General features: G+C 43.7%; 1 protein-coding gene across 1 annotated transcript; it reads right to left on the reverse strand.

The window, feature by feature from the left end:
* Positions 1-20765: 20765 nt before the first annotated feature.
* LOC106612699 (forkhead box protein A1) lies at positions 20766-25959 on the reverse strand. The gene is made up of 2 exons (XM_014214122.3): positions 25275-25959; positions 20766-24304 (listed from the first exon to the last, which is right to left on the reverse strand). The coding sequence occupies exons 1-2, from the start codon at positions 25344-25346 to the stop codon at positions 23045-23047; spliced, it is 1332 nt and encodes a 443-aa protein (XP_014069597.2). The 5' UTR covers positions 25347-25959; the 3' UTR covers positions 20766-23044.
* Between the last annotated feature and the right edge of the window lie 1870 nt (positions 25960-27829).

The following is a 27829-nucleotide window of genomic DNA, read 5'->3' on the forward strand; positions in this document are numbered from 1 at the left end:
TCTACCCTCTCCAGTTTCAGATCTCACAAGTTGACATTATTGGAGACCAAACACTGAATGGATTGCTTTCCTGTTTATTCTAATTAAGACACCATGACAAGGGGTGGAAATCATACTGCTAAACCCAAACAATTACACTTTCAACAGTGTGTGTGTGTACTCTCTGATTGGACCCGCTATCATTAATGGTGATGGTAATCATAACGTCTTTATTGTTTGTGCTATTATTTGCTTGGCAAACATCTCGGTCTAGTATAACCTCCCAACTCTCACTACCGTTGACTGTTTATAGATGACGTGGTTATATCACACTCACCTGTCGAAACAGTCTCACAACCGTAAACGGGGTTCAAATACAACGAAGAGCACATTCTATATTTCCAGAGAGCAGGCAGAACCTCCTGAGTACTCCTCACATTACTATTCCAATGCAATGCAGAAGAGGGGAAAAGGTCTGAATGAATAACGTCTTCCCCTTTTTGAGTTCACACCAGTGTTGAAAAAATTACCCAATTGCCATACTTGAGTAAAAGTAAAGATACCTTAATAGAAAATGACTCAAGTAAAAGTGAAAGTCACCCAGTAAAGTACTACTTGAGTAAAAGTCTAAAATTATTTGATTTTAAATATACTTAAGTATCAAAAGCAAATGTAATTGATCAAATATACTTAAGTATCAAAAGTAAAAGTATAAATAATTTCAAAGTCCTTATATTAAGTAAACCAGACAGCACCATTTTCTTGTTTTTTTATTTATTTACGGATAGCCATGGGCACGCTCCAACATTCAGACATAATTTACAAACGAAACATGTGTTTAGTGAGTCCACCAGATAATTGGTTGTAGGGATGACCAGGCATGTTCTTTTGATAAGTGTGTGAATTAGACCATTTTCTTATCCGGCTATGCATTCAAAATGTAATGAGTACTTTTGGGTGTCAGGGAAAATGTATGGAGTAAAAAGTACATCATTTTCTTTAGGAATGTAGTGAAGTAAAAATAAAAGTTACCCAAAATATAAATAGTGAAGTAAAATACAGATACCCTAAAAAACTACTTAAGTAGAACTTTCAAGTAATTTTACTTAAGTACTTTACACCACTGGTTCACGCTTATGCTGTAAATCGAAAACTTCCAAAATACATAACCTATACATCTGGGGTAACCCAGATCGCGGGATCACGCGGTTGACGTCACGGTGGACTTATTTAATCTTTAGGTGCATCCTTCCCACAATGCACATCGTTTCTCCCTGATGGTCCTTGCTGAGTCATTGTCTCGTTACACCGCACCCTTCACAATCTTGACAGCCTACACATTATGTCAGAGAGGCATACACACCTGTGTGAGTGTGTATGTGTCTATGTGCATGTACAGTAGTGTGTGTGTGTGTGTGTGTGTGTGTGTGTGTGTGTGTGTGTGTGTGTGGTGTGTGTGTGTGTGTGTGTGTGTGTGTGTGTGTGTGTGTGTGTGTGTGTGCAAGTGCGTGTGTGTGCCTTCCCTGTCCTGGTTGACACACTAAACAGAGGTTCCCAATTTGTAAGTCGCTCTGGATAAGAGCGTCTGCTAAATGACTTAAATGTAAATGTAAATGTTTTGGGGCCGGGGACCCCTTCGTGATAGCAAATTCATCAACGTCCTCCTTAAAATCATAGCACCACTCTGTCTTCAGAGTGCATTAAAGTAGGAGTTTTACTGTAACTGCTGCAGTGCATGGTCGGACTAACCAAGTCTCGAGCCCTGGATAATAACATTTTTAAAGCCCCTCTCTTCGCATCGGAGATAACATAACAGTTATCATAACAGTTTCCAAGGTAATTTCCTGAAATTCTACACATTTTTCCATGGGACAGAGAGAACATTTTGCTGTTTTAAAGCAAATGTCCTGCAATTATACACATTTTCCCATGGGGCAGAGAGCCACTTTTGCCGTTTTAAAGCTTAAATTACAGTGCAATACAGTATTGAGTTGAAAGTTGGATCATTGATAGAGTACTGTGGATCCCTGTGACCCTCCCAGGCAATGTTGTTCATCTACAGTAACGGTAGCTTATTTTGTAGATTAATAATATTACATTGTATTGTAATGTGCCCTCTAAACTTGTTTAACAGACCCCTTGGCCAAATTCATTTAATCTGACGTTGCTAGCATTTTTTTAAGATTTGTTTTAAGAAAAACAAATTTTGGGGGCGGGGGAGATCTGGTCGCGGACCCCCTGCAGCACCTCTGTTTGAGAACTCCTGCACTAGAAGACAATCACCCAATGCCCTCACGACCAAACAAGGGCTGGGCCAGGGCAGGTTCACACGGAGGCTTCTCACTGATCCCATTAAAAGGAATTAGCAGTGTGTTGACTCAGTTGTAAAAGCCACAGTGTACCCTTCCCCAAGTGTCTCTCCCCCAGCTTCTCTCAGAATCAGGTGTACACAAACAGCCTTCTCTCAAACTCTAGGATGCACTGGTGGTCTCGGCAGGCGGGAAACTTCCATCATCAGGTGATAATATTAATATTTACCCTACATTCTTAGAAAAAAGGGTTCCAAAAGGGTTCTTCAGCTGTCCCCATAGGAGAACCCTTTTTGGTTCCAGGTAGAACCCTTTTTGGTTCTAAGTAGAACTCTTTTGGGTTCCATGTAGAACCCTCTATGGAAAGGGTTTGACATGGAACCCGTAAGGGGTTCTTGAAAGGGTTATCCTATGGGGACAGCCGAAGAACCATTTTAGGTTCTACTTTAGATAGCACCTTTTTTCTAAGAGTGTAGAAACTTTTAGGTTCAATCTCAAAGTTGTCAAGTGTAACTGATGCTGTTAAATGGGAAAATCCATTGTGAATGGATACATCTAAAACTGGTTCAGGGAAGCATCTACAACCGATTTTGAGAACTTCTTCTCACTGAACTGTACAATAACAGCCCACAGAGAATATAAAGACAGTGCCATTAATAGTATATTCAATAAATTCCATATTTTACATATTATTCATACCCTTTGATAACCTTTTCATCTCCTAACCCTATGCATCCTAGCCCTGCTGCTGCCTAATCCCTGAGCCAGGCATTGTGGACTGAAACCCTCATCCCAGCCATCCATTCACAGATAGAGCTATCTGCCAGGTGAGTAAATGAGCAAATAGTGGACACAATACCAGCCAACCCGATCATCCACTCTCCTCTTACTCTGAGCAGCCAGGCATTGTTTTGGCCCCGGCTCTGGATGTGAGTGATCTAACTGAGCTTGTCCCCCTGCTGCCCCCCACTCCCTGCCCCCTTATCCCTCACCCAGGTGGTTAAATTATCTGCAGAGTCTCCCACTGGCTATCTTTAACTATGGACCCGCCCCCTCACAGAGGCGATAACACAAGGGAGGGCTAGGCTCACTCAGACCAGAGGCTAAATCCTCTCTTAGCAGCCAGCCGATTATAAACTATTATAGAGCCGTTTTATGTCATCTAGGAAATGTGTCTGAGAACACCCGGCTTCACATACTGTGTTGAGGGAGTGAGAGGAAGCTTCTCCTTATGGCAGATGGGTTGGCTTGTTTTACATGCACCGCCTTAATAAGAGTCATAAAGACCTTATCTAAGTCCAAGAGAAAATGTGTGCTCATTGAAATATTGAATTAAAATGCTTCAGTGTGAATCATACGCCAATATTGTATGAACTGTAATTTAGTGAATATATTGTAAGTCTGTGCATTGTTTACTGTAGAGTTACATAAAATGTTGAGGTACTATGCATCCCAAAATGGCAAAATTATATCATAGATACAAACCTCCAAGTGACACTATATTGCTGAATAAATGTGTACTATTCTATTACCAGATGTTCTTTTTATTTTTTATTTAACCTTTATTTAACTAGGCAAGTCAGTTAAGGACAAATTCTTATTTACAATGATGGCCTACCCCGGCCAAACCTGGACGACGCTGGGCCAATTGTGCGCTGCCCTATGGGACTCCCAATCCCGGCCGGATGTGATACAGCCTGGATTTGAACCAGGGACTGTAGTGATGTCTCTTGCACTGAGATGCAGTGTCTTGGACCGCTGCGTCACTCGGGAGCCCAAATGATCTGTCTATATCCATTCAATAATCTATCAACTTGTGCCTAAAAATCTCTGTTATTGTGGAACTGATCCATTAACCTACTGCACTGCTGTTTCTTTAAGTTTATACCTGGGGATCTGTTCTGACACTGTCTCAGGCTGTCTCCCCTCTCTCTCCCCAACCAGTGGTCGCCCCATCCCCAAGCCCCATTGCCCTGCTGCCCATATTGAGCAAACAGGACGAACAAACAGCGGGGAGTGCCTCAGATAGGTCCCCCTGCCTCCGCCCAGCGCCCAGGACGTGAGCAAACACTCCAGCCTGCAGAACAAAGGGGGATGAATAATCGGAGGGAAATGTCAACGTTTCATCATGGCTGCCCTGGCCCGGTGAGTTATCCATTAACCACAGACTGAGTGCTCTATCGCAGGGACACCTGAATGTACCTACAACAATGGAGAGAGAGAGAGAGAGAAGGAGAGAGAGGGAGGGAGGGAGGGAGGGAGGGAGGGAGGGAGGGAGGGAGGGAGGGAGGGAGGGAGGGAGGGAGGGAGGGAGGGAGGGAGGGAGGGAGGGAGGGAGGGAGGGAGAGAGACAGAAAGAGTGAGAGAGCAAGAAATAGTGAGGGAGAGATTGAGGTAGAGGTGAAGAGGAAAGTGTGTAATGGAAGTAGTTGAAGAAGAAGGGAGAGACAACATGGGGTGAGAGAGAGAGAGGGAAAAACAAGATTCTCATTACATAACATTACTAATCACCCTGCACCTGTTGGGGGAGTAGTAGGACTGAATCAAAACTATTATTTCAAAGCCAAGTTACATAACAGTAAGTCATGCTTACTAACAATGTTACCAAGTGCTAATTCAATTCTAAATGGATATTGGACTATTTTGTGGCAAAGCCAAGTAATGACTTTGAATCTGATGCTTGTATTTGTGATGATATATCAAAGAACTTGCATATTAATTTGCTTTCATTCCAATGTTCAGATCACAGCCCTGTGAAGGCAGACTGTGGAGGTGCTCTGTAATAAGGCCTATAACTATATCTACACCCCTATGTGTTACGTATCAATGTCCACAGTACGTCTCACCTGCCCCCCTGCCCATACAAAGGAATATAAGATGCAATGAAAGGATATGTAATTATAGTTTCATTGCATATGTATAGTGTACAAAGAGCTTAGTGTTGGTGTCTCTCTACCCAGGTTCGAGTAGGGAAACACATCAGGGTATTTATTCCAGAGAGAGTTGGAGAGAAGAGGGAGGTGGTCAAGACGGTGGGGGTGCGGGGGGGGGCTCTGCAAATAAGATGTCTAATTCATGGAGCGGATGTTTTGAAGGAAACTGTCTAAGGACGTCGCTGCACCAACTGTACCTTCCAGCGGCTGTTTCTGTGCCCGTCTCCTTCCCAGGTTCCTTAAGTATAACTGTGGTGAGACGTGTTATTTCTCCTCTTTAAATGGACTAGAAAGCGTGGCCTTAAACTGGACACATAATTCTCCCATTGATAGACTTGTGAAGCCTGTGTCCAAAGGCCATCCAGCTGGTATATGTAATTTGCGAGAGACGTAAAATTCACTACCCTCCATTTATTACCTTCAAATAAAGGGTGATTTCCTTCCTGACAATACAAAAAAACTATTTAAGGTAGAAATATTACATTGGGCCAATTGAGGTGTTTGCGCTGGGTAAAGTCTGAGAACTTGTCTGACCTGTGGAAGTTCAACCATAACCTTTAAATTGCCACTCTATGCTTTCCTATTTATTCTTCTATTTATGTCGAATGTGGGGAAGGTTTTTTCAGCGCGGACCAGAGGAAAAAAAACAGTAAATTCATCTGTGCTATTTATTTGGTTTGGAGCCCTGAACCTTTAGCAGTGAAAAATCACCCACTGTATCACTAATTCTGTCTCCTCCGGCTGCCTGTGGAATTAAAAGACCCCTGAAAGAAACGCTGAACAGAACCAGCCTGTGTGCCCTGCCCTGCCGGACATGAAGGATTTCAGCAGCCATGTGCATAACCAACATTTTTACCCCTGACTACTGCCCTCTTCTGATGGAGTGGCCTGAATCTGATGTGGCCACTCATTTTTTTTATTTTTTTTTATTTAACCTTTATTTAACTAGGCAAGCCAGTTAAGAACAAATTCTTATTTACAATGACGGCCTACCCCGGCCAAACCCGGACGATGCTGAGCCAATTGTGCCCTATGGGGCGGTGCATAGTACATTCAGAAAAATACTCTCCTCTTCACCTATTACCAGAAGATCATTCTCAGGGAGTATAAAACCTGCTGAATCTTTATAAAAATCCAGAGAAAATCCAGAACAATTTTTTAAAAACAATTGTCTTACACATGGATACCACCATTTGGCCAACGTCAGATTCAAGAAGGACAAGTGCAAAATTGAACCACAGGTCATAATACATTTGTTACACAGGAGAAACAATTAACATCAGCCAGCCGCAAACAGCAAGGTATATGGCCCCCATATTGATAGAGTAAAGCCAAAGAGACAGAGGAGAACAACAGCATCACCTGATTCATGCATGTAACATCCTAGAATCATCTGGGGTTTCATTTTGACAGTATGATTATGCTGCACCATAGGCACACTTTCATACGGAGATATAATGGTGAGTTTGAAAAAAGGCCTGCACACAGAGAGGTCTTTTTAACAGCACACATTACTGTGGTAGAAAGAGAGAGAGAGAGAGAGAGAGAGAGAGAGAGAGAGAGAGAGAGAGAGAGAGAGAGCGAGAAAAGCCAGTGGGTTGTGTGAGGGATAAGTGACGGTGAGTCATGAATGAGTACACATTGTTAGCGCAGTGAAAATCCTCGCAGGTTCCTGGAAGAAAAAAAGTATTACGTGACACCAGGATGCAAGACAGCTCCTGAGAACCGGATCACCCACCCCTCCCTGCAGCCTGCAGCCAGGCCTCCAGCTAGCTGCCCCAGGCCTCCAGCTAGCTGCCCCAGGCCTCCAGCTAGCTGCCCCAGGCCTCCAGCCTCCTCTACAGTCGACAGAGGGATTCTCATTCGCCTAAAGACTGGACTGCTAGGGCTGCTTTTTGTTTTTGACATTTGTTTTCAATGTCAAACTCTTTGATTCAATGTTTTGATCAGATGTTTGATAGTTAATTTGTAATGTTGAGAATGACAGCTACCAAAAAGATAGTAGCGCAAAGATCAGACTGGACGTAACTCGACGTAACATAGTAAACGTAAATCCATAACCCTCACATTTGTATGATACGTTACGTTTGGTGTGGTTGCATAAGACAGAAGGCTATTTAAAGCAAAAACAAAAGGAGGGTGGTTGGTTGGGGTGGATGGGTGGGTGGTTGTATGAAGTGAATTTCTAGCAACCCAAAAGGTTTTATGCTGTGGTTTATTCCTAAGTGAATCCAGCATTGCTTATCATTGACGTGATAGGTCTGTGTCCTACTTATGTGAAGATATGGGAAGCAATAATCACTTTCATTACCTACAGTATGTCTTTCATTCAGGATGTGAAGTAGTGATGTATGTTTTGATGATCAATGATGTTTACTGTTTCCAGTCTGAATTTGGCACGGCGAGGTCGTCTTCAGATATACTGAATACCTACACTCATCTCGAATCCCCCTGAATCTGAGCGTCTTTGTTGATCTAATCTTTATTTGGCGTTTACCGCAACTCTTTGAATAAGGCACACAGCTCGTTTACGGGAAACACACAGGGCACCATCACACCCAGCCCCCTCATGCTTCCAAACCTTTTCCAAATTGGTTTGCGCGAAGCAAGCCATTTAGAGACGTCTTTTAAAAAAAAATCCTACTCCACGACAACCACAGTAGCTAAAAAATGGTCAGCGGTGAAAAATAAGTTGTTCTAAATATAAACCTGTAAAAAGGTAGCTTTGTAAACCAAGGTGGCTTGAGAGAGTGAAAGTGAGAGTTAGAGAACTTCTCCCTGCGGCCTAACTGCTAGGATGGAGCCAGGGGCCGAATTTTTTGCCCACTATGAAAGGATTGATTGTCCCGGGTCCCGCGGAGCCAGGAAAGTTCCCCCAGTAGCGGTTAGGATCCTATCTGCCAGGAACGCAGAGCGAGAGAGAGGACGCAGAGAGAGAACCAGCACTAGTTATGTCAGATACCTTTCAAGAAAAATACCTTTTGAGGTGTTTATAAATGCCTGCTGCAAAGTGAGAAGCACGCACCGTGTGTTCGGACCATCTAAATAAAAAAAGAGCTCTCAATCTGTTTGTTTTGACAGAGAGGAGTGAGAGAGGGTGGGGGGGGGGGTTAGAAGGAGAGAAAAGAAGGAGGGAAGAGATAGATATTTTGGGGTTGGACATTCCTCTTCTTTGAAAATAACATTCCATTGAGTGTCTGTTGAGATGGACAACATGGCAGACATGTTTTAAGGCACTTCGTAAATGTTAGAATGCAAATATCAGAGCCTGAGGGAATGTGGAGGGTGGACTGGGAGCCAAGGTGTCTCAATATAATGAGAGCCTGGGACCCTTCTCTTCCACTAACTCAGAAGGCCCTGTAAGGTTTATAACACTGTACCAGCCCATGTCCCTATTAGATCAAGCCAGTTCAGTGAGAATTGGCCAACGTTCAGTATATTTCATATAGATATGTAAATCTTATTTGATAGAAATACCATTTTAAGAAAAAAACATACAGAACACAGTATAGAGAATCATGGCAGATCCAGAAAGTAATGGTACTAAACGTTGTGTCCCAGCTACAGATTCAGGACTCAGCAGAACTCCTGGAAATTGTGGGGTGTGGAACAGGTGTTCTAAGCAAATCTCACTGACACTTGATGTTGTTGATGTGAGAATGGACCCGTTCTACCAGTGCTGTGGAGAAAACCTTGAGTTTGTCTATGGTGCATGAGACGTTCTGGGCTTTCGTGAAGTCCTGTTTGTGAGAGAGCCGTCGACTCAGGAGCCCGTGGACATACAGTAGGTCTCATTCATCCCTTTAAGGCCCAGCTCCCTCCCCTGCTTTTTTTGTCCCCCATCCTCCTCTTCCTCCCCCTCACCCAACCGCTGCCGTTTCTGGTGCCCGACAGCCTGAAAACAGACTGGAGGGAGAGGTGTGCGGGATGGAACAGGGCAGAGGATGCGTGGTGGACACATCCGGGACAAACACATGGTGTTCAAACCAGTAGTGGTACCCAACGTAAACTGCTGCTCTACTGTTAAAGCTGTATTCTGCCATGTCAAAGGGGAGACCGTATGTGTTGGTGGGATGACGTTGTGTACGATAGTAAGGTAAATGTGAGTCAACATGTATGTGAGATTGAGAGAGAGAGAGAAAGAGAGAGAGAGCAAGAGAGAGAAAGAGAAAGAGACAAACAAACTCAGAAGGAGTAGAAGTGTGTCTACATAGGTCCAATGAGAGTGAGTGTGAATGATGGTGTATGCTCGGTACATACAGTGGCAAGAAAAAGTATGTGAACCGTTTGGAAATACCAGGATTTCTGCATAAATTGGTCATAAAGTTTGATCTGATCTTCATCCAGGTCACAACAATAGGCAAACACAGTCTGCTTAAACTAATAACACACAAAGAGTTATACGTTTTCATGTTTTATTGAATACACCGTGTAAACATTCACAGTGCAGGGTGGGAAATGTGAATATGGATTTAATAACTGGTTGACCCTCCTTTGGCAGCAATAACCTCAACCAAACGTTTTCTGTAGTTGTGGATCAGAGCTGCACAACAGTCAGGAGGAATTTTGGACTGTTTTAGTTCAGCAATATTCTTGGGATGTCTGGTGTGAACAGCTCTCTTGAGGTCATGCCACAGCATCTCAATCGGGTTGAGGTCAGGACTCAGGACTGGGCCACTCCAGAAGGCGTATTTTCTTCTGTTGAAGCCATTCTGTTGTTGATTTACTTCTGTGTTTTGGGTCGTTGTCCTGTTACATCACCCAACTTCTGTTGAGCTTTTATTGGTGGATAGATAGCCTACCATTCTCCAGCAAAATGTCTTGATAAACTTGGGAATTCATTTTTTTGTCGATGATAGCAAGCTGTCCAGGCTCTGAGGCAGCAATGCAGCCCCAAACCATGGTGCTCCCTCCACCATACTTTACAGTTGGGATGAGGTTCTGATATTGGTGTGCTGTGCCCTTTTTCCTCCACACGTAGTGTTGTGTGTTCCTTCCAAACAACTCAACTGTAGTTTCATCTGTCCACAGAATATTTTGCCAGGTGCGCCTTATAACATCCAGGTGCACTTTTGCAAACTTCAGACGTGTAGCAATGTTTTTTTTGGACAGCAGTGGCTTCCTCCGTGGTGTCCCCCCATGAACACCATTCTTGTTTAGTGTTTTACATATCGTAGACTCATCAACAGAGATGTTAGCATGTTCCAGAGATTTCTGTAAGTCTTTAGCTGACACTATAGGATTCTTCTTAACCTCATTGAGCATTCTGCGCTGTGCTCTTGCAGTCATCTTTGCAGGACGGCCACTCCTAGTGAGTGTAGCAGCAGTGCTGAACTTTTTCCATTTATAGACAATTTGTCTTACCGAGGACTTATGAACATCAAGGCTTTTAGAGATACTTTTGTAACCCTTTCCAGCTTTATGCAAGTCAACAATTCTGAGATCTCTTTTGTTCGAGGCATGGCTCATATCAGGCAATGCTTCTTGTGAATAGCAAACTCAAATTTTGTGAGTGTTTTTTATAGGGCAAGGCAGCTCTAACCAACATCTCCAATCTCGTCTCATTGATTGGACTCCAGGTTCAGTGGCGGTTCTAGACCATTTCAACTGGGGGGGCCAAGCTGGGGCCAGTTGTACTGTTAGAGGGGTCAGTTACATTAGATGTTATTGTTGTCATATCGTTTTCTTCACTGCATTGCGGGCATTAGCAGGCAAAAGACCATGTTCATAATCATCATCGTTGCCACTGTCTAATAACGGATGTAAAAAAAGAACGATAGCAAAAATTTGTTATGTAAATATTATTTCATACCCACAAGGGGGTCCAAAATTGTTGTCACAGGGGCACTGCCCTCCCCCCCCAAAACCGCTAGTGTCCAGGTTAGCTGACTCCTGACTCCAATTAGCTTTTGGAGAAGTCATTAGCCTAGGGGTTCACATAGTTTTTCCAACCTACAGTACAATGTGAACGTTTAAATGATTTATTCAATATAGACAAGAAAAATACAATAATTTGTGTGTTATTAGTTTAAGCACACTATGTTTGTCTATTGTTGTGACTTGAATATGAATATCAGATCAAATTTGATGACCAATTTATGCAGAAATCCAGGTAATTCCAAAGGGTTCACATACTTTTTCTTGCCACTGTATGTGTATGAATTTGCGACACTCGGAGTGTGTGTCTGAGAGAGTGTGATAGGCATGCCGGATTTGTCCTGTGCTCCTCCGGTGAATGATGTGATTGTTGCTGGCAGCCCTCTCTCCCATTTCTCTCACGCCTTCATGTTGTTTTTAGCCCCTCACACTGGTAACCCGAGAGGCAGGCGGGACGTCGGTAATCTGGCCCAGCTGGGTTCCTGTCGTTGCTAATTGGTGCAAACGAGGGGGACCTGTGATTGCGGGGCCATGAAAACAAAACCCCCCAGTAACAGGCTCGTGACAGGGCGGGGACCCAGGCCACAGCGGCTGCTTCCACCAAACTGTGACCTCTCACTCAGCCAGGACCCAGGGTTGGGGAGTGAACAGGGACTCCAACCAAGGACCAACCAGATACTCCACAGGCTCTTATAGATGTCAAGACATAAGGCGAGGCTTTTTGTGGACTGACTCAATTTAGAGTGATCATTCTGCCTTTAGCTCTTGACATGTCTAACATCAGTATACAGAAATAACTGTCCCCTCAAGTGAGATTTTTAAGATCATGTAATAACCGAGGGTGGTAGATGAAGTGTCAGTACTTTTGGCTAGACTTTTGCCAGGTAAGTGACGATAATGCTAATGATGGTCATAATGATCATGATCGTGATGAGTAAATACAGCTAGTGTTATTGATGATAAGTCGATTCTGGAGGAATGCCATTTCCAGGGTAATATAGTCACCACACCAACTAATAGAGCTCTAACCCTCTGGCCAAAAGTCCAGGTCTGTTATAATAGCCCTACTACTCCTTTACTACATCTGTCAGTGGGTCAGGGAAACTAGTGTGTATCAGATATGGGACAAGACAGAGAAAAGCTTATCTGATTGGACTGAGTAATGAGGTCACATGCTGTAACGGCAAAGGGGCGGGGCGGATATCACTCACACACCTGTGATGCAAACGGCTTATAAGTACTGATAATAACAGCTTGGAGGCATTGCGTAGGTTGGGTGTGTCAAAAGTCCAGAAGTCCTTGTTGGGTTCCTGAAGTGTTGTTACCTACATCCGTTATCTGCCAGTGATCGCTAGCAACATGCTTGAAGAACAGGAAGAGGATCTCTAGGTTTCCTCATCTATATTTCATCAGATCATTAAACTTGGCCTAAAGCCAGTGAGATCCTATCTTGTCTACAGTTGAGCACATTCAGATTCCCGGAATGCATCAGTGTCAGTGCATGAGCAGATACCCTGATGTGGTCTATCATACATTCAAATCCACGCGTCCATCCTTTTTGTAAGGATGATCAAAAACACCTTTCAAAACGACCATGTATTGTGCAATGTGTAGGGGCCATGTGTTGTGGCTGCTCAGGTCCTTACTCTCCAGGACCTCCAGAGACAGAAGCTTAAGTGTGGTGGTGGAGGTGTTGGAGGTGGTGGTGGTGGCTTCACCCAGGAGCGGCTGGGTGGATGATGAACGCCTCTGGAATGTCCTCCGCCATCTGGGGTCCATGTGGAAGAGGGGGCAGGCCCTGGACCTGGACCTGGCCCGGCGGGAGCAGAGGAAGAGCGTGTCAGCCCCGGCTAGACCTTAAGACAACACAGCCAGGTCTGACAGCCACTGTCCACTGCCTCGTAAATCACCGGCTACACTATCACACACTGTCTCTCTCTCCCTGCAGCGAGACACTGCTCTGTTTGGACTCAGAGAGTGGAGTGTTTTTGGAAAGGAAGAAACAAGCATTCCTCCTTCTGTCTGAATGTCCTCTTCAAAATGTGTCAGCTCGTCTGTCGCAGTGTTAGTACCAAGAGGCAAATGAGGGTTAATGGACGCTTTGAGCGACAAAAGCTGTATCAGACGTACAGAGGGCAACTATTACAGGCCATACCAACAGTATGTGTTAGTTGGACATCAGCCAAGACATAAGAGCAGACATAAGCTCCTACGTACCGAGTTAAAGCCAGAGGTGTGACTGTGGCACTGGGCTGGCCATGGAGCTTTTCTCTCTGCATTGTTGACTCAACATTCAGGCCCTGATCAATCCAATAGTTTTTGTTCTTTCTTTCTCACAGGGAAATGTAATCAGTCCCCTTCTCTGTCTCGTTGTCTCCCAGTCCTGCTTTATCAGGAGCCACTTTAACAACACCCACAACTCACAGTGCAAAGTCCAGCGTATTATCTCTGCCTCTACCGCTGTCTCTCCCATGTGCACTCACTGGCTGGCCTCCTCCGCACAGCACAACATACAACAGGTTGGAGAGAGCTAGAGCAGGATATGAAGTCTAAAATAAAATGTTTATATATGTGTCCCGTTACTACACTCTGAGAAAAAAAAGGTTCTATCTAGAACCTAAAAGGGTTCTTTGGCTGTCCCCATAGGTGAACCCTTTGAATAACCCTTTTTTCCAGGTATAACCCTTTTGGGTTCCATGTAGAACCCGTTCCACGGAGGGTTCTACATGGAACCCAAAAGAGTTCTACCTGGGACCAAAAAGGGTGCTCCTATGGGGACAGCCGGAGAACTGATATAAACAGCCAGAGAACGATATAAACACAATACCTAATGTACACTATCTACATTAAATATATAACAAGGCATGTTTTTGTAGTCTCATATCTAATGTAATTATCATACAAGAGATTAAATGATGAATGTATACTATCTATTATAACTTTAAAACATGCATTATCGCAATTTTATATTTCACAGGGCTCAAATTTGTAATATTTCAGTATATGCTTCAAAGGGCAGCTACGTTTAAAAGTGCAGTCATCCCACCTGCGCAACCAGTCTTCCATTATTCCACTATTTTTTCCTCCAACAATCCAACATGAGAGTATAGCCTGAGGGTTGAACTGTAAGCCTCAGCACTTTCTTTCTTTTCTTTCACTGCTTGGGAAATGTCAACATACGATCCAACAGGATGCAGTGTTGCATCCAGGATGCAGCTCTCATTTACATAGTACATCTTCAAGGGATGAGCCAGGAGCCACCCTTCCCTCTAGTTTTATCTGTCACATCTACAGGTAAATGCCAAAATAAACGAAACACTTCAGTAAACGAGGGATACAAAAGTACACTGCTCAAAAAAATAAAGGGAACACTTAAACAACACAATGTAACTCCAAGTCAATCACACTTCTGTGAAATCAAACTGTCCACTTAGGAAGCAACACTGATTGACAATAAATTTCACATGCTGTTGTGCAAATGGAATAGACAAGAGGTGGAAATTATAGGCAATAAGCAAGACACCCCCAATAAAGGAGTGGTTATGCAGGTGGAGACCACAGACCACTTCTCAGTTCCTATGCTTCCTTGCTGATGTTTTGGTCACTTTTGAATGCTGGCGGTGCTTTCACTCTAGTGGTAGCATGAGACGGAGTCTACAACCCACACAAGTGGCTCAGGTAGTGCAGCTCATCCAGGATGGCACATCAATGCGAGCTGTGTCAAGAAGGTTTGCTGTGTCTGTCAGCGTAGTGTCCAGAGCATGGAGGCGCTACCAGGAGACAGGCCAGTACATCAGGAGATGTGGAGGAGGCCGTAGGAGGGCAACAACTCAGCAGCAGGACCGCTACCTCTGCCTTTGTGCAAGGAGGAGCAGGAGGAACACTGCCAGAGCCCTGCAAAATGACCTCCAGCAGGCCACAAATGTGCATGTGTCTGCTCAAACGGTCAGAAACAGACTCCATGAGGGTGGTATGAGGGCCCGACGTCCACAGGTGGGGGTTGTGCTTACAGCCCAACACCGTGCAGGACGTTTGGCATTTGCCAGAGAACACCAAGATTGGCAAATTCGCCACTGGCGCCCTGTGCTCTTCACAGATGAAAGCAGGTTCACACTGAGCACATGACAGACGTGACAGAGTCTGGAGACGCCGTGGAGAACGTTCTGCTGCCTGCAACATCCTCCAGCATGATCGGTTTGGCGGTGGGTCAGTCATGGTGTGGGGTGGCATTTCTTTGGGGGGCCGCACAGCCCTCCATGTGCTCGCCAGAGGTAGCCTGACTGACATTAGGTACTGAGATGAGATCCTCAGACCCCTTGTGAGACCATATGCTGGTGCGGTTGGCCCTGGGTTCCTCCTAATGCAAGACAATGCTAGACCTCATGTGGCTGGAGTGTGTCAGCAGTTCCTGCAAGAGGAAGGTATTGATGCTATGGACTGGCCCGCCCGTTCCCCAGAACTGCCCGCCCGTTCCCCAGAACTGAATCCAATTGAGCACATCTGGGACATCATGTCTCGCTCCATCCACCAACGCCACGTTGCACCACAGACTGTCCAGGAGTTGGCGGATGCTTTAGTCCAGGTTTGGGAGGAGATCCCTCAGGAGACCATCCGCCACCTCATCAGGAGCATGCCCAGGCGTTGTAGGGAGGTCATACAGGCACGTGGAGGCCACACACACTACTGAGCCTCATTTTGACTTGTTTTAAGGACATTACATCAAAGTTTGATCAGCCTGTAGTGTGGTTTTCCACTTTAATTTTGAGTGTGACTCCAAATCCAGACCTCCATGGGTTGATAAATTGGATTTCCATTGAAAAAAAAAAAAAAGTACTTAATAAGATTATTTCTTTCATTCAGATCTAGGATGTGTTGTTTAAGTGTTCCCTTTATTTTTTTGAGCAGTATATATTGAAAAGCAGGCACTTCCACACAGGTGTGGATCCTGAGATAATTAAGCAATTAACATCCCTTCATGCTTAGGGTTATGCATCATAATTCTGGGCAGGCCCTTATTTTGGCTACCATGGCTATGCCCCAATGGGATGATAATGCTCCCATCCTCGGGGCACGAGTAGTCACTGAATGATCTGATGAGCATGAAAACGATGTAAACCATATGCCATGGCCGTCTCAGTCACCAGATCTCAACCAAATTGAACACTGATGGGAGATTCTGGAGGGGTGCCTGAAACAGCGTTTTCCACCACCATCAACAAAACACCAATGTATGTAATTTCTTTGGGAAGAATGTTGTTGCATCCCTCCAAAAGATTTCCAGAGACTTGTAGAATATATGCCAAGCTGCATTTGTCACGTCCTGACCGTAGGGTAGGTCAGGGCGTGACGGGGGGGGGGGGGGGGGGGTTTCTAGTTTTGTTTTTCTATGTTATGTTCTAGTTTTGTATTTCTATGTTGGGTTTTTGTTTGGGATGATCTCCAATTAGAGGCAGCTGGTCATCGTTGTCTCTAATTGGAGATCATACTTAAGTAGGTGTTTTTCCCATCTGGGTTTGTGGGAGATTGATTTTGAGTTAGTGTATGTTTCACCTCTGCGTCACGGTTTGTTGTTTTTTGTTCTTTAGTTATGTGTATGTATTGCATAGTTTCACAGTGAAAATAAAATGTGGAACGACACACACACTGCACTTTGGTCCGCTTCTCCTTACGACAACCGTGACAGAATCTCCCACCACCAAAGGACCAAGCAGCGTGGAATGGACCAGTGGACTTGGGAGGAGATACTGGACGGGAAAGGACCCTGGAGGCAGGCTGGGGAGTATCGCCGTCCTAAAGAGGAGATTGAGGCAGCGAAAGCGGAGCGGCGATATTACGAGGCACTATACCAACCACAAGGCAAGTGCAAGAGGCAGCCCCCCCAAAAAATGTGTGGTGATGCGCACTGTGTCGCCAGTGCGCATTCACAGCCCGGTGCGATCTGTGCCCGCGCTCCGCATTTGTCGAGCTAGGTTGAGCATTCAGCCAGGAAGGGTGGTGCCAGCTCAGCGCTCCTGGTCTCCAGTTCGCCTTCTCGGTCCAGGATATCCTACGCCGGCGCTGCGCACTGTGTCGCCAGGGCGTATTCACAGCCCAGTTCGTCCTGTGCCAGCGCCCCGCGTTTGCCGGACGAAAGTAAGCATCCAGCCAGGACGGGTTGTGCCAGCTCTACGCTCGAGACCTCCAGTGCGCCTCCACGGCCCAGTATATCCTGTGCCTGCCTCACGTACCCGGCCTCCAGTGAGTCTATCCAGCCTGCTACGCCCTGTGCCTGCTCCTCGCACTTGCCCTAAGGTGTGTGTCACCAGTCTGGCGCCACCTGTGCCAGCCCCACGTATCAGGCCTCCAGTGCGCCTGCCCAGTCCGGGGTGCCCTGTTCCTGCTTCCCGCACTTGCCCTGAGGTGCGTGTCACCAGTCTGGCGCCACCTGTGCCAGCCCCACGCATCAGGCCTCCAGTGCGTATTCCCAGTCCAGAGCTTCCGGCGACAGTTCCCAATCCAGAGCTTCCGGCGACAGTTCCCAGGCCAGAGCTTCCGGTGACAGTTCCCAGTCCAGAGCTTCCGGCAACGTTTTACGGTCCGGAACCTCCTGAGACGGCCTACGGTCCGGAACCTCCAGCGGCGTTCCCCGGTCCGGAGTTTCCAGCGGCGGTCTGCAGTCCAGAACCTCCAGCGGCGGTCGGCAGTCCAGAACCTCCGGTGATGATCCACGGTCCGGTGACACAAAAGCGGAAGGATCAGCGGGTGGAGCGGGGGTTAGTCCCCAAACCGGAGCCGCCTCCTCTGCTGGAGGATCCGCGGGATGAGAAGGTTCTGCGTACTGCACCAGAGCCGCCATATACATTAGTCACCCTCCCTAACCCTCCCTTTTTTTCTTTTTTTTTCTTCTCGTGTTTGTTTAGGTGCGTTCGGAGTCCACACCTTTGGGGGGGGGGGGGGGGTACTGTCACGTCCTGAACATAGAAAGCTGTTATTTTCTATGGTAGAGTAGGTTAGGGCGTGACAGGGGGGGTTTTCTAGATTAGTTGTTCTATGTTATGTTCTAGTTTTGTATTTCTATGTTGGGTTTTTGTTTGGGATGATCTCCAATTAGAGGCAGCTGGTCATCGTTGTCTCTAATTGGAGATCATACTTAAGTAGGTGTTTTTCCCACCTGGGTTTGTGGGAGATTGATTTTGAGTTAGTGTATGTTTCACCTCTGTGTCACGGTTTGTTGTTTTTTGTTCTTTAGTTTATGTGTATGTATTGCATAGTTTCACAGTGAAAATAAAATGTGGAACGACACACACGCTGCACTTTGGTCCGCTTCTCCTTACGACAACCGTGACAGCATTAAAGCTATTCTGGCCCAACTACCTATTTAGACTCTATGTTGGTGTTTCCTTTATTTTGGCAGTTACCTGTACATACGACTACAAAAAACACAGCCAGGTTATAAGTATCCAATATTAACCGCCTGCTATGACAGCTTTTAACTTCCCAAATTATCAATGATGGCTGACAAGCCAGGAAATCCAAAGTGCATTCAGCAACCATTTAATTGCAAATAATGGTTCATTAGATACATGGTCTGGATGAACAATACATCTGTCCTACCAGTGTCCTTGTCGTATATCCACCCATATTCCCTAACAATCAACCAGCTCGCCGGAAGCCATTATTCACTTGTTCTTTCTGTCAGCGCACAGAACATCCGAAAAGTGATAAATTGTGTTTTTCCCCTGTGTGCTCCTGACAAGAGCACAAATTACTGTCACCTGTTTCTGTGCCTTAGGTGAAACGTTAAACAAGAGAAACTACAGTGGAGTTTCTCTTGAGGAGGACATTTTGAGATACTTTGCAAAACTATACCCTCTGGGTAAACTGGATAGAGTGAAAATAGTTGACTTGCTATTTCATCTTACTTTAGCGACATGACTGTAGTTGGTTGAATTGGCAAAAAGTTCTCAAATTGTAGCTAACATTTCTGTCTCATTATGAACCGATTCTGATCATCAATAGTGTTATGTTCATACAACTATCTGAGAAGTGTTTGAATGGGTTTATCATGGTTCACAACAGAGTACAAGACAAATCACAGCTAATATACGGGGGGTGACATTTTGTTCCAGGTTAGTCATAACTGGGCAGGACTCTGTCCCTTGTTCCCAATGCACCTTTGTGTAGCTGTGGCTACCATATCAGCTAAATACTGGCCTATCTTATCAAACCAACTGCACCATGTTGTGTGGAAGGTGACGAACGGCCATAGATTCCTATTAAAAGATTCAGGCCAGGTGTGTGTGTGTGTGTGTGTGTGTGTGTGTGTGTGTGTGTGTGTGTGTGTGTGTGTGTGTGTGTGTGTGTGTGTGTGTGTGTGTGTGTGTGTGTGTGTGTGTGTGTGTGTGTGTGTGTGTGTGTGTTCTACGGTCAGCTTCAAACGCTCCCTCAGTGCGACGTGACACTGGAGAATGGTTTTGCACCCCTACGTGACAACTCCGGAAACACAGAGCAGTGTTGAGCAAGAAGGCTGTGGAGGGCTGTCCTACTGTCAATGGAATGCTGGTCTCTACTAAAACTCAACATAACGCTCTCCTCTGCCTGGATGACTCCTTCTTGTAAAAAGTGAATAACATGCCGTTATAACCTATCCATGAACGACACAGACAATGACAAAGAGTTCAGTTGACTGATACATAACATGAATGATACTTTTTAAAGAACTAAACTGCTATATCACAAAGACAATAACTGGTCACTTAAAGGAATGTCGTTCCTAAGCAAAACATGTATTTATGCTGCACTGATGTATATATCATCTTATTCTCAATTCCATCCTTTCTGGAATTTGTCCAACCAATGTATTGTCCCGTTGGACATGTGATCATGTCCCTACGCCAGCTATACTCAATAAAAACATACATGATGTTTCCTGTCTGATATGCCACAGAGATGTCTTCTTTCGGTCACACAAAATCATTTGAAGGAAACATTTTATCAAACTAGAAAAAAGTACATTTTGTGTGTTTGCTGTGTCAGGGAAAGTATTACATGTTACGAATAAGTACATGTAACGATCTAAGTTAGGGTTGCCTGAACACTTTAAAATGTGTTTTATTTTTAGAACTTTAATTGTTAGAAAGTTACAGCGTATACTCTACTATGCAAACTCAAGCAAATTCAAATAATCGAATAAAGTCTAGGTTTATTGTCGGAATAGTCTGTTCTGTCGAGTGTTATATCTTACAGTACATTACCTATATTCAGTATCATTATACATAGGCTATTTGCCACTTTAATATGGTGTGATGTGTAATCATTGTAAAATACCTTCCATGTATGCAAACGTTAAGGTTTACAGTAATTAAGTAATGTCGGGGGGTTTCCATCATCCCAAAGTTGGTTTGGTGTTTCTAGCATGAATGGTTAAGAAAGCAGTGGCACTTTGAATGTCTAGCTCTCATGGTCACCCGTGACTCCCATGTTAATTATGCAAATATTTAATAGTTGTTATTTCTAAATTATAAATAATATAAGAAATCTGAACAGAAGCAACGTAATTTACACTAGACTCGATGTTTTGAAGTTGCAAATATAATATAATAATATGAATCCATGAAGTGTTTCTATCTTCCTGAAGTTGTTTTGGTGTTTCTAGCTTGAATGGTTAGTATAATTTTTTATGTCTACATCTCATTGACTCACAATTTATTAATTGGGCAAAACATAATCCAAAACACAACCAAAACAAACTGCAAATGCATCTCACAAGCTTGATGTAGTCATTGTGTGCAATGAATATGGGACCAAATACTAAACATACACTAAAGCGCTTTCATTTCTAAATTGTAAAACAGATAAGTAGGAAAATACCCTCAAATAAAAGCTGACATACTGTACTGTCACGTAACACGAAACGTTCTATCTCAAATCTAAACTGCTGGAATATAGAGCCGAATTAAAAAGAGTTTGCTTCACTGTCCAAATACATATGGAGGGAAGTGTATGAGTTAGGATTTTTTTACAGTAAAACTAGGATATCCTGAAACAGCAGAACAAAACAAACTGCAGTTAGAGCTTTTTTAATGACTAGAATTATACTTTTTGTTCAAATGTGAAGGCACCCAATCCCAATTAAAACACTCTGTTGCGAGATGATTCACTGGCCATCACAGTAAAGTAGTGTCTAGAAGCCTGGCCCAGTTTGTGTCGGGGCCAGAGGGCCAGCGTGAGTTCAACACTGTTTAGTCTAACCCACCCAAAAGTCACATACAAGAGTCATTTGGTAGGGAGCTGTTTCAACAACCCTATACAATTCAGGTGGACCTGTCCATCCTGCAGCAAGACCTACACCAGTGTTACCATCCAATTGTAAATATAAACAAAATGAACATGGAAATGACATATGGGACGAATGTTTTTTCTTTCAATTATTTTAAAGGATTTTGTAAAATAACATATACTCCCATTTCATCAAATCTATAGATAATTTCACATATATTTTTATTTCAACGGAACAGGCAACAATCGTGTTTCTCCCCAAAGTTTTGCTTTTTAATAAGAAAAACATGAATCGTTCAAATCACAACATTCAAACCATAAACAACAACCTGACAATATATACAATATATAAGTCTGAAAACCAAAATCGTTTAAATAGTATTTTTAAAACTAAAATACAAGAAATAAAAACAGTATTTCTGACCTGAAACTCATGGTTTATCTTTGAAAAAGTGTTCCTTCAGTGAATATTCAGTTATTGGTCCTCCATTATCAGAACATCTTGAAAGGCACTTTGAGGATGAGGGTTGCGACATAAAGCTCAATGTTGCATTGACATTGTTACAGTGATCCAATTCTAGTTTGCCATTTGCAGTAAAAAAGGTTATTATATAGCATTGTTGTAACACACTGGGCCACCCCAGCTGTGCAAAATGGTGGGAAATCTCGTGCAAAGTACTGTATGCAAATGATCCTATTAGTGCATTTTCATTCAACTCCTATCTTTGTAACTGACATACCATGGCTCCTCTCCCTCCTAACCCTTGGTATGTTGTGTAATATAATGTGAAGCAATTCCCAAATATCCTATGCCATGAAGAGCTGGGGGAACAGCAGGCTCTCATTATTGATAATAAAAGGGGTCTCTGGAAATGTTGTAAAACAGACAAACAAAACTGAAATTAGATTTACCACAGTTTCATCCATTTTGAAACAGATTTCATATTTTTTCTTTAAATGGATACCTGATAAAAGAATACAAGAAAGGGCTCTCTTATCAGTAAAAACAACAGCCTTCCACCTCTTGTAAAAATGAACCATGGCAGCTACATTTGTGTTTATGGATGGGTATTTGAAGAGATTAAAACAGCATATTAAAAATGGGAATGAAGCAATATGTTGTAAAACACAACAATAATTCCCTGTAATGCAGTAACAACTGCTCGAAGCAGTAACCTGAACCTTTTCTCACTCCCACAATCCCTCAAATTGTTTCATGTCACATTTGTTTTGTAACTTGTCAATACAGCACTGTACAAGATATATTAATTTTCTTCCCTTCATAAATAAATGCACAACTCCTTTCCCCCACTCCATCTATTTACAATGTGTACAACCCAAGTAGTCCTGCTTGTCTGTTGAACAAACCAAAACCCAGTTTGAAGTAGTCTAAAAAAGAGATAAGCAAAAAAATGGCAAAGGGGAGACATGGCTTCTGTGTGAATTTATGAATGTATCAGTTTAAAGACCTTCTGATGAATAGGTGTCAATCCAGCACTGGGTTTTACCTTTGTCTTCGACTTCATGTAACTGTAGTGTTTCCCTTTTCAACTGTGTATCAGCACTGCTAAATCTTCTTTGGTCCCTATTGAGTAGCCCTTCAATGGCAGCCATCTTACATTTTGGGATTTCAAGGCTGCTAAAAGTCCTTGTCAGCACCACTTGGCTGTGGTCCAGAAGGCCTCCATGTTAGGAGGCATTGAGGACCGACCGGCTGTAGAGGGTTTGGTAGTAGGCCCCAGAGTCCATGGCCGAGGGTCCCGCGCTGTCGTAGATCTGCTTGGCTGCTATCGGAGAGGAGGAGGCGTAGCCATTGTAGGCCATCACCTGGTCCTGGTACGTCTTCAGATCCATCTTCTGCTCATTGGACATGAGGTTGGTGATGGAGAAGGGGTGATTGAAGTTGTAGTGGGGATCCATGGACTTGAGAGGGTCGTTCTGCAGGTCCAGATTATGCATGGCGCTGGGAAGGAGGTGGGGGCTGCCTCCCATGATCTGGGAGTGGAGGAGAGGGGCAGAGGAGGAGATGGAGGAGGGCACAGAGGAGGGAATTTCCACAGGGGTGCTCTGGATGTGGGACTGGGGCTGTGGGGGGCAGTCCAGCTGGACCATGCTCCTCTGCTGCTGCTCCTCTGAGGAGGAACCAGGGTGGGAGTTGTCAGAGTGGGCCGAGTCAGCCCCCTCCGAGCCCCCCGCTGGGCTGTGCTCCTCCATCAGGCTGTCTCCATGTCCCCCCTTCCCTGAGCCTCCCTCCTGGGACTTCCCAGACTTCTTCGCAGCCTTCTCTTGATCAATCTTGAAGCGCTTCTGGCGGCGCAGGTAGCAGCCGTTCTCAAACATGTTGCCTGAGTTGGGGTGCAGGGCCCAGTAGGAGCCCTTGCCGGGCTTGTCGGGCGAGCGGGCCACCTTAACGAAGCAGTCGTTGAAGGACAGCGAGTGGCGGATGGAGTTCTGCCAACGCTGCTGGTTCTCGCGGTAGTAGGGGAACAGGTCCATGATCCACTGGTAGATCTCGTTGAGGGTGAGCATCTTGCTGCCAGACTGCTGGATGGCCATGGTGATGAGGGAGATATAGGAGTAAGGTGGCTTGGCGTGGGTCAGTGAGCGGCGGTATGGCTTGGGCACCTCCTTGGCCCGGTTGAGGGAGGTGGGAGAGGGGTAGCTCAACTGGCTCATGGGCTGGCCCATGTTCTGGTAGTGGGAGAGGGAGCCCAGGGAAGGGGCTGGGGAGCCCAGCTGGGAGAGAGAGTTGGGGTTGAGGGATGAAGTCACCGGGGACAGGTTCATATGGTTGGCCCCTCCGCCCATGGAGGCCAGTTGACTGTTGAGCCCAGAGCTGCCATAGCCCATGTTCATGGTGGCTGGAGAACAAGCTGGGTTCAGGTTGATGTAGCTGTTGATGGTGCTCATTGAGCTCATTGAATTCATGACACTGGGAGAGGAATACATCTGAAAACAAAACAGAAAAGAGTTCATTTAGTCATTTAGAAACAAAAAATATAGATATGTAGTTTTTGACAATAAATAATGTAATTGTATTTTTGTGTACAAAAGCCTGTACTAATGGAAAGCATAAAAGGGACATTGATTTCACGTAGCATTGTTAAACCTGAAAATAAAAAATAAAAATAAATTTAAAAAAATACGACTCAAAATAATAAACTGAAAATGCGCGTCATGGATTCGTTCCCTTTCATTTAGTAGTTATCCTACTACTAAGTACTACTAAACCACAGCAAATAAAACAAACTTTTAACGAAACGTTCCAAAATATCTGACCATAGGCTGTCGGTGATATAATACGCGTATAAAAAAGGATCACAGAGCCGTAAACTACACAATCATCTAAGAAACCTAATATTTATTTGAGAGCATATAATGTTGATTAAAGACAGGATTTCAGTTGCCTTTCATTTAATCAAGAATTTCTTGAGGAAATGTATATCTTATTTAAACTTTCGGGGGTAACCAACGTTAATCAAATGAACTGCTAATTTAATTTCCGAGATGCTTTAACATTCACAATTTGCATATTTAAATATGTTAGTGTTAGTAAACAGACTAGGGAATAAAAATAATAATAAAAATGATAGATTTTATGTAAACAGGCTTCTAAATGTCACATATACAATTTCAACAGGTCACACAATAGACAAATTGAGCCAAATCATATCACATCAGTGTTATATGTTGAATTGTAAAAGTCTAACATTACTATATTAAAGATACGAAATTGCAGCCACAAGTGAAAAATGGAGTGAAAAATATCAAAATAAAGCCAGTTGTGTTCGTAAAATACTGAGCTTTCGATTCAATAACTTAATTTTAAGAAAGTCTAGAATAGACTTTAAAGAAACATACATCCAGCATCCACACACATAGCCCATATGGTAAACTTATATAGAAAAAGTGTTTTTACCTCACTGGCTTCGCTGTAGAAGGCATTCCACTCTGGCAGTTCATGAGACTCCATCTTCACTGAGCTCAACATCCCAAATACAACTTTTTATAGTAAGAAACTATATTTGAGCGAATGAGACTGCAAATCCTTGTTTGAGTTTATAATAGCTTTGAGTCTCTGCTCAAAATTCAGGCAACCGGCAAAAATAGTACAATTTAAATCCAAGATAACGAAAGAGTTCCACTGACTAGATAGAAGGCTGGAATGAAATTAAAAAACAATGCTTCCTCGGGCTATGAGTAGGTCTTCAGTTAAATGTCAATATTTATTCGTTGATGTATCGGCAGGGTAGCCTAGTGGTTACAGCGTTGGACTAGTAACCGAAAGGTTGCAAGATCGAATCCCCCAGCTGACAAGGTACAAATCTGTCGTTCTGTCCCTGAACAAGGTCGTTAACTCACTGTTCCTAGACCGTCATTAAAAATAAGAATTTGTTTTTAACTGACTTGCCTAGTAACATAAAGGTAAAATAAATAAAAAAATCAATCATCCATCGTTTCATAATCAAGAGTAACAGGTTATTTATATTAAGCAGACGTTCTCTTTGGGGAACGCTAGATCCGTATGAAGTCCGCAGAATTCTCCGGTGCAACACCCGATCCGTGTGAGTCAATGTGCTATGGGCAAGTACAGTAAAAGTTGGACGTGCCTTCTTAAAAACTCAGGTAAGGGCCCGCCCCATAAGGGCATTTGAATATCGTCCAAGGCTATTTGAATATCGTAAAAAGACCTCTCTTGCCCCCTGCTGAGGGTGTATATTGGCCCGGGACAGACACATCCATCTCAATTGCAGCATGCATCCTCCACTTCTTGACTACAAACTGCTGCTTAAACCTCACTGGATGTGTCTGATTGTAGGCTATTTTCATAATTTATTTTACACCACAATTATAAAATCAAAACTAATTATTTATTACAATATGAATTTATAAAGTATTGCTTCAAGCTGAGTCGTCTTTGATAATCACTATGACTGCCAATTGAAGTCAATCTGTAGCTCAATGGGAATACAAATATTTTATTTGTCTCTCATTTTAATACACTTGACCAATGAAAATATCAGCTCAATAGGTCAAGATATGAAATGAAGACGACAACTCAAAGTATTACTGCAGGCCTTGACGAGGTCTTGATGTGGTCAGTGCTATAACCTTCTCACGGGTTAAATGCATCAGTGGGAGGTCTGATAGGGAAGCCTGAGGTAAATGACCAGTGGGAGGGAGAGCTGTTAATACCCCTGACTAACACTTCTCTGCAGCTCTAACGGCTATATGGAGAATGATTAGTTGCTGGGGAAATTGACTTCTCAGAAGCACTTTGGTCCCCATCTCCCAAAGCCCATGCTCTTCCTCGTTATAGGCCTGCACAGTTTAAGTCCAATTGAACACTACATGAACGAAACATTGAATTATTCATGTGCAATACAGGCTGTTGTCTGCAACAAGAGGGTTACATTTGAAGGTAAATGAAGTGATGAAAATATTGGCCAACCGAAATAACGAAAAACAATAAATAATGTAGCCCTAATCCAATGTGTGATGTAGGCCTATCCTTGGCCTGATTCAGAATACACATCTCGTTGTCAGGCGCAGACAGTACAATCTGAATGTCAATGCATTTCCTAATTGCCAATGAATGGAGCTGTAATTGATGCGCATAGGTGGTCGACAGGATTAGCTGAGAAAAGTGCTAAGGAAATACGCAGGAAGGACACGTCGTGTTCAGCTCAATAGGCAGAAATAGCTTACTCCGGGACACTTTGGTTTAAAAAATAATTGAATGTATGAAAAACAACATAACTAATCAAAAGTTTAAATACAACCGAATTCGTTCATTAATACATATTTGTGATTCAACATTAAGATCATGAGGACTAAGGAAAGCATGATCTCTATTAGGCCTATTGGTCTTAACACTTCCAACGATTTGCGCCTGTTTGCAAAATGTTGTCAGGTCGATTAACACATTCAATGGGATCAATCAAACGTATTTATAAAGCCCTTTTTACATCAGCCGATGTCACATGGCGGTCTGTAATGCTAGCAATTAAGCTTTATAGAACAATTCTTTCCTAACCAAGTACATGATTAAAGTCGGCTATAAGCAACACGTTTGTGCACTGCTTTGAACAATTATATTTAGGCATGGGCGAACATTTGATTTAATTGTTTCCCAAGGCCAAATAAAACTATCAAGGCTATTTTGTTTTGAATCGAAGGCCAGCTATTTCGATAGATATAGATAACCCGTCCAATGACTCTACTACATTATGGAGAAGGATGCTGTGCGGGCTGTACTGCATTTGAGTAATGAGTAGACAGAACTACTTCCTCATTAATCCTTTGACTTTAAATGGTCTATTCCCCCAACACACATCCTACATCCTCCTGCAGGTCGGCCGCTTCTAATGCCAACGTGACAGTAGATCGTTCATTAACACCTCAATAATTAGCTAACAATAGCTTTAATGAGTTGACATTAATAGAGGAAGCCAGAGATTTCAATATGCTTTC

Source organism: Salmo salar, chromosome 09 (genome assembly GCF_965601325.2).
Source record: "Salmo salar chromosome 09, fSalSal1, whole genome shotgun sequence".
NCBI classification, from domain to species: Eukaryota; Metazoa; Chordata; class Actinopteri; order Salmoniformes; family Salmonidae; genus Salmo; species Salmo salar.

Excerpts from the sequence above, each read along its gene's own strand:
- LOC106612699 (XM_014214122.3), bottom strand. The coding sequence starts at position 25,346 with ATGTTGAGCTCAGTGAAGATGGAGTCTCATGAACTGCCAGAGTGGAAT. Across the intron at positions 24,305-25,274 it reads TCTACAGCGAAGCCAGTGAG|ATGTATTCCTCTCCCAGTGT; the intron begins GTAAAAACACTT and ends TTTTGTTTTCAG.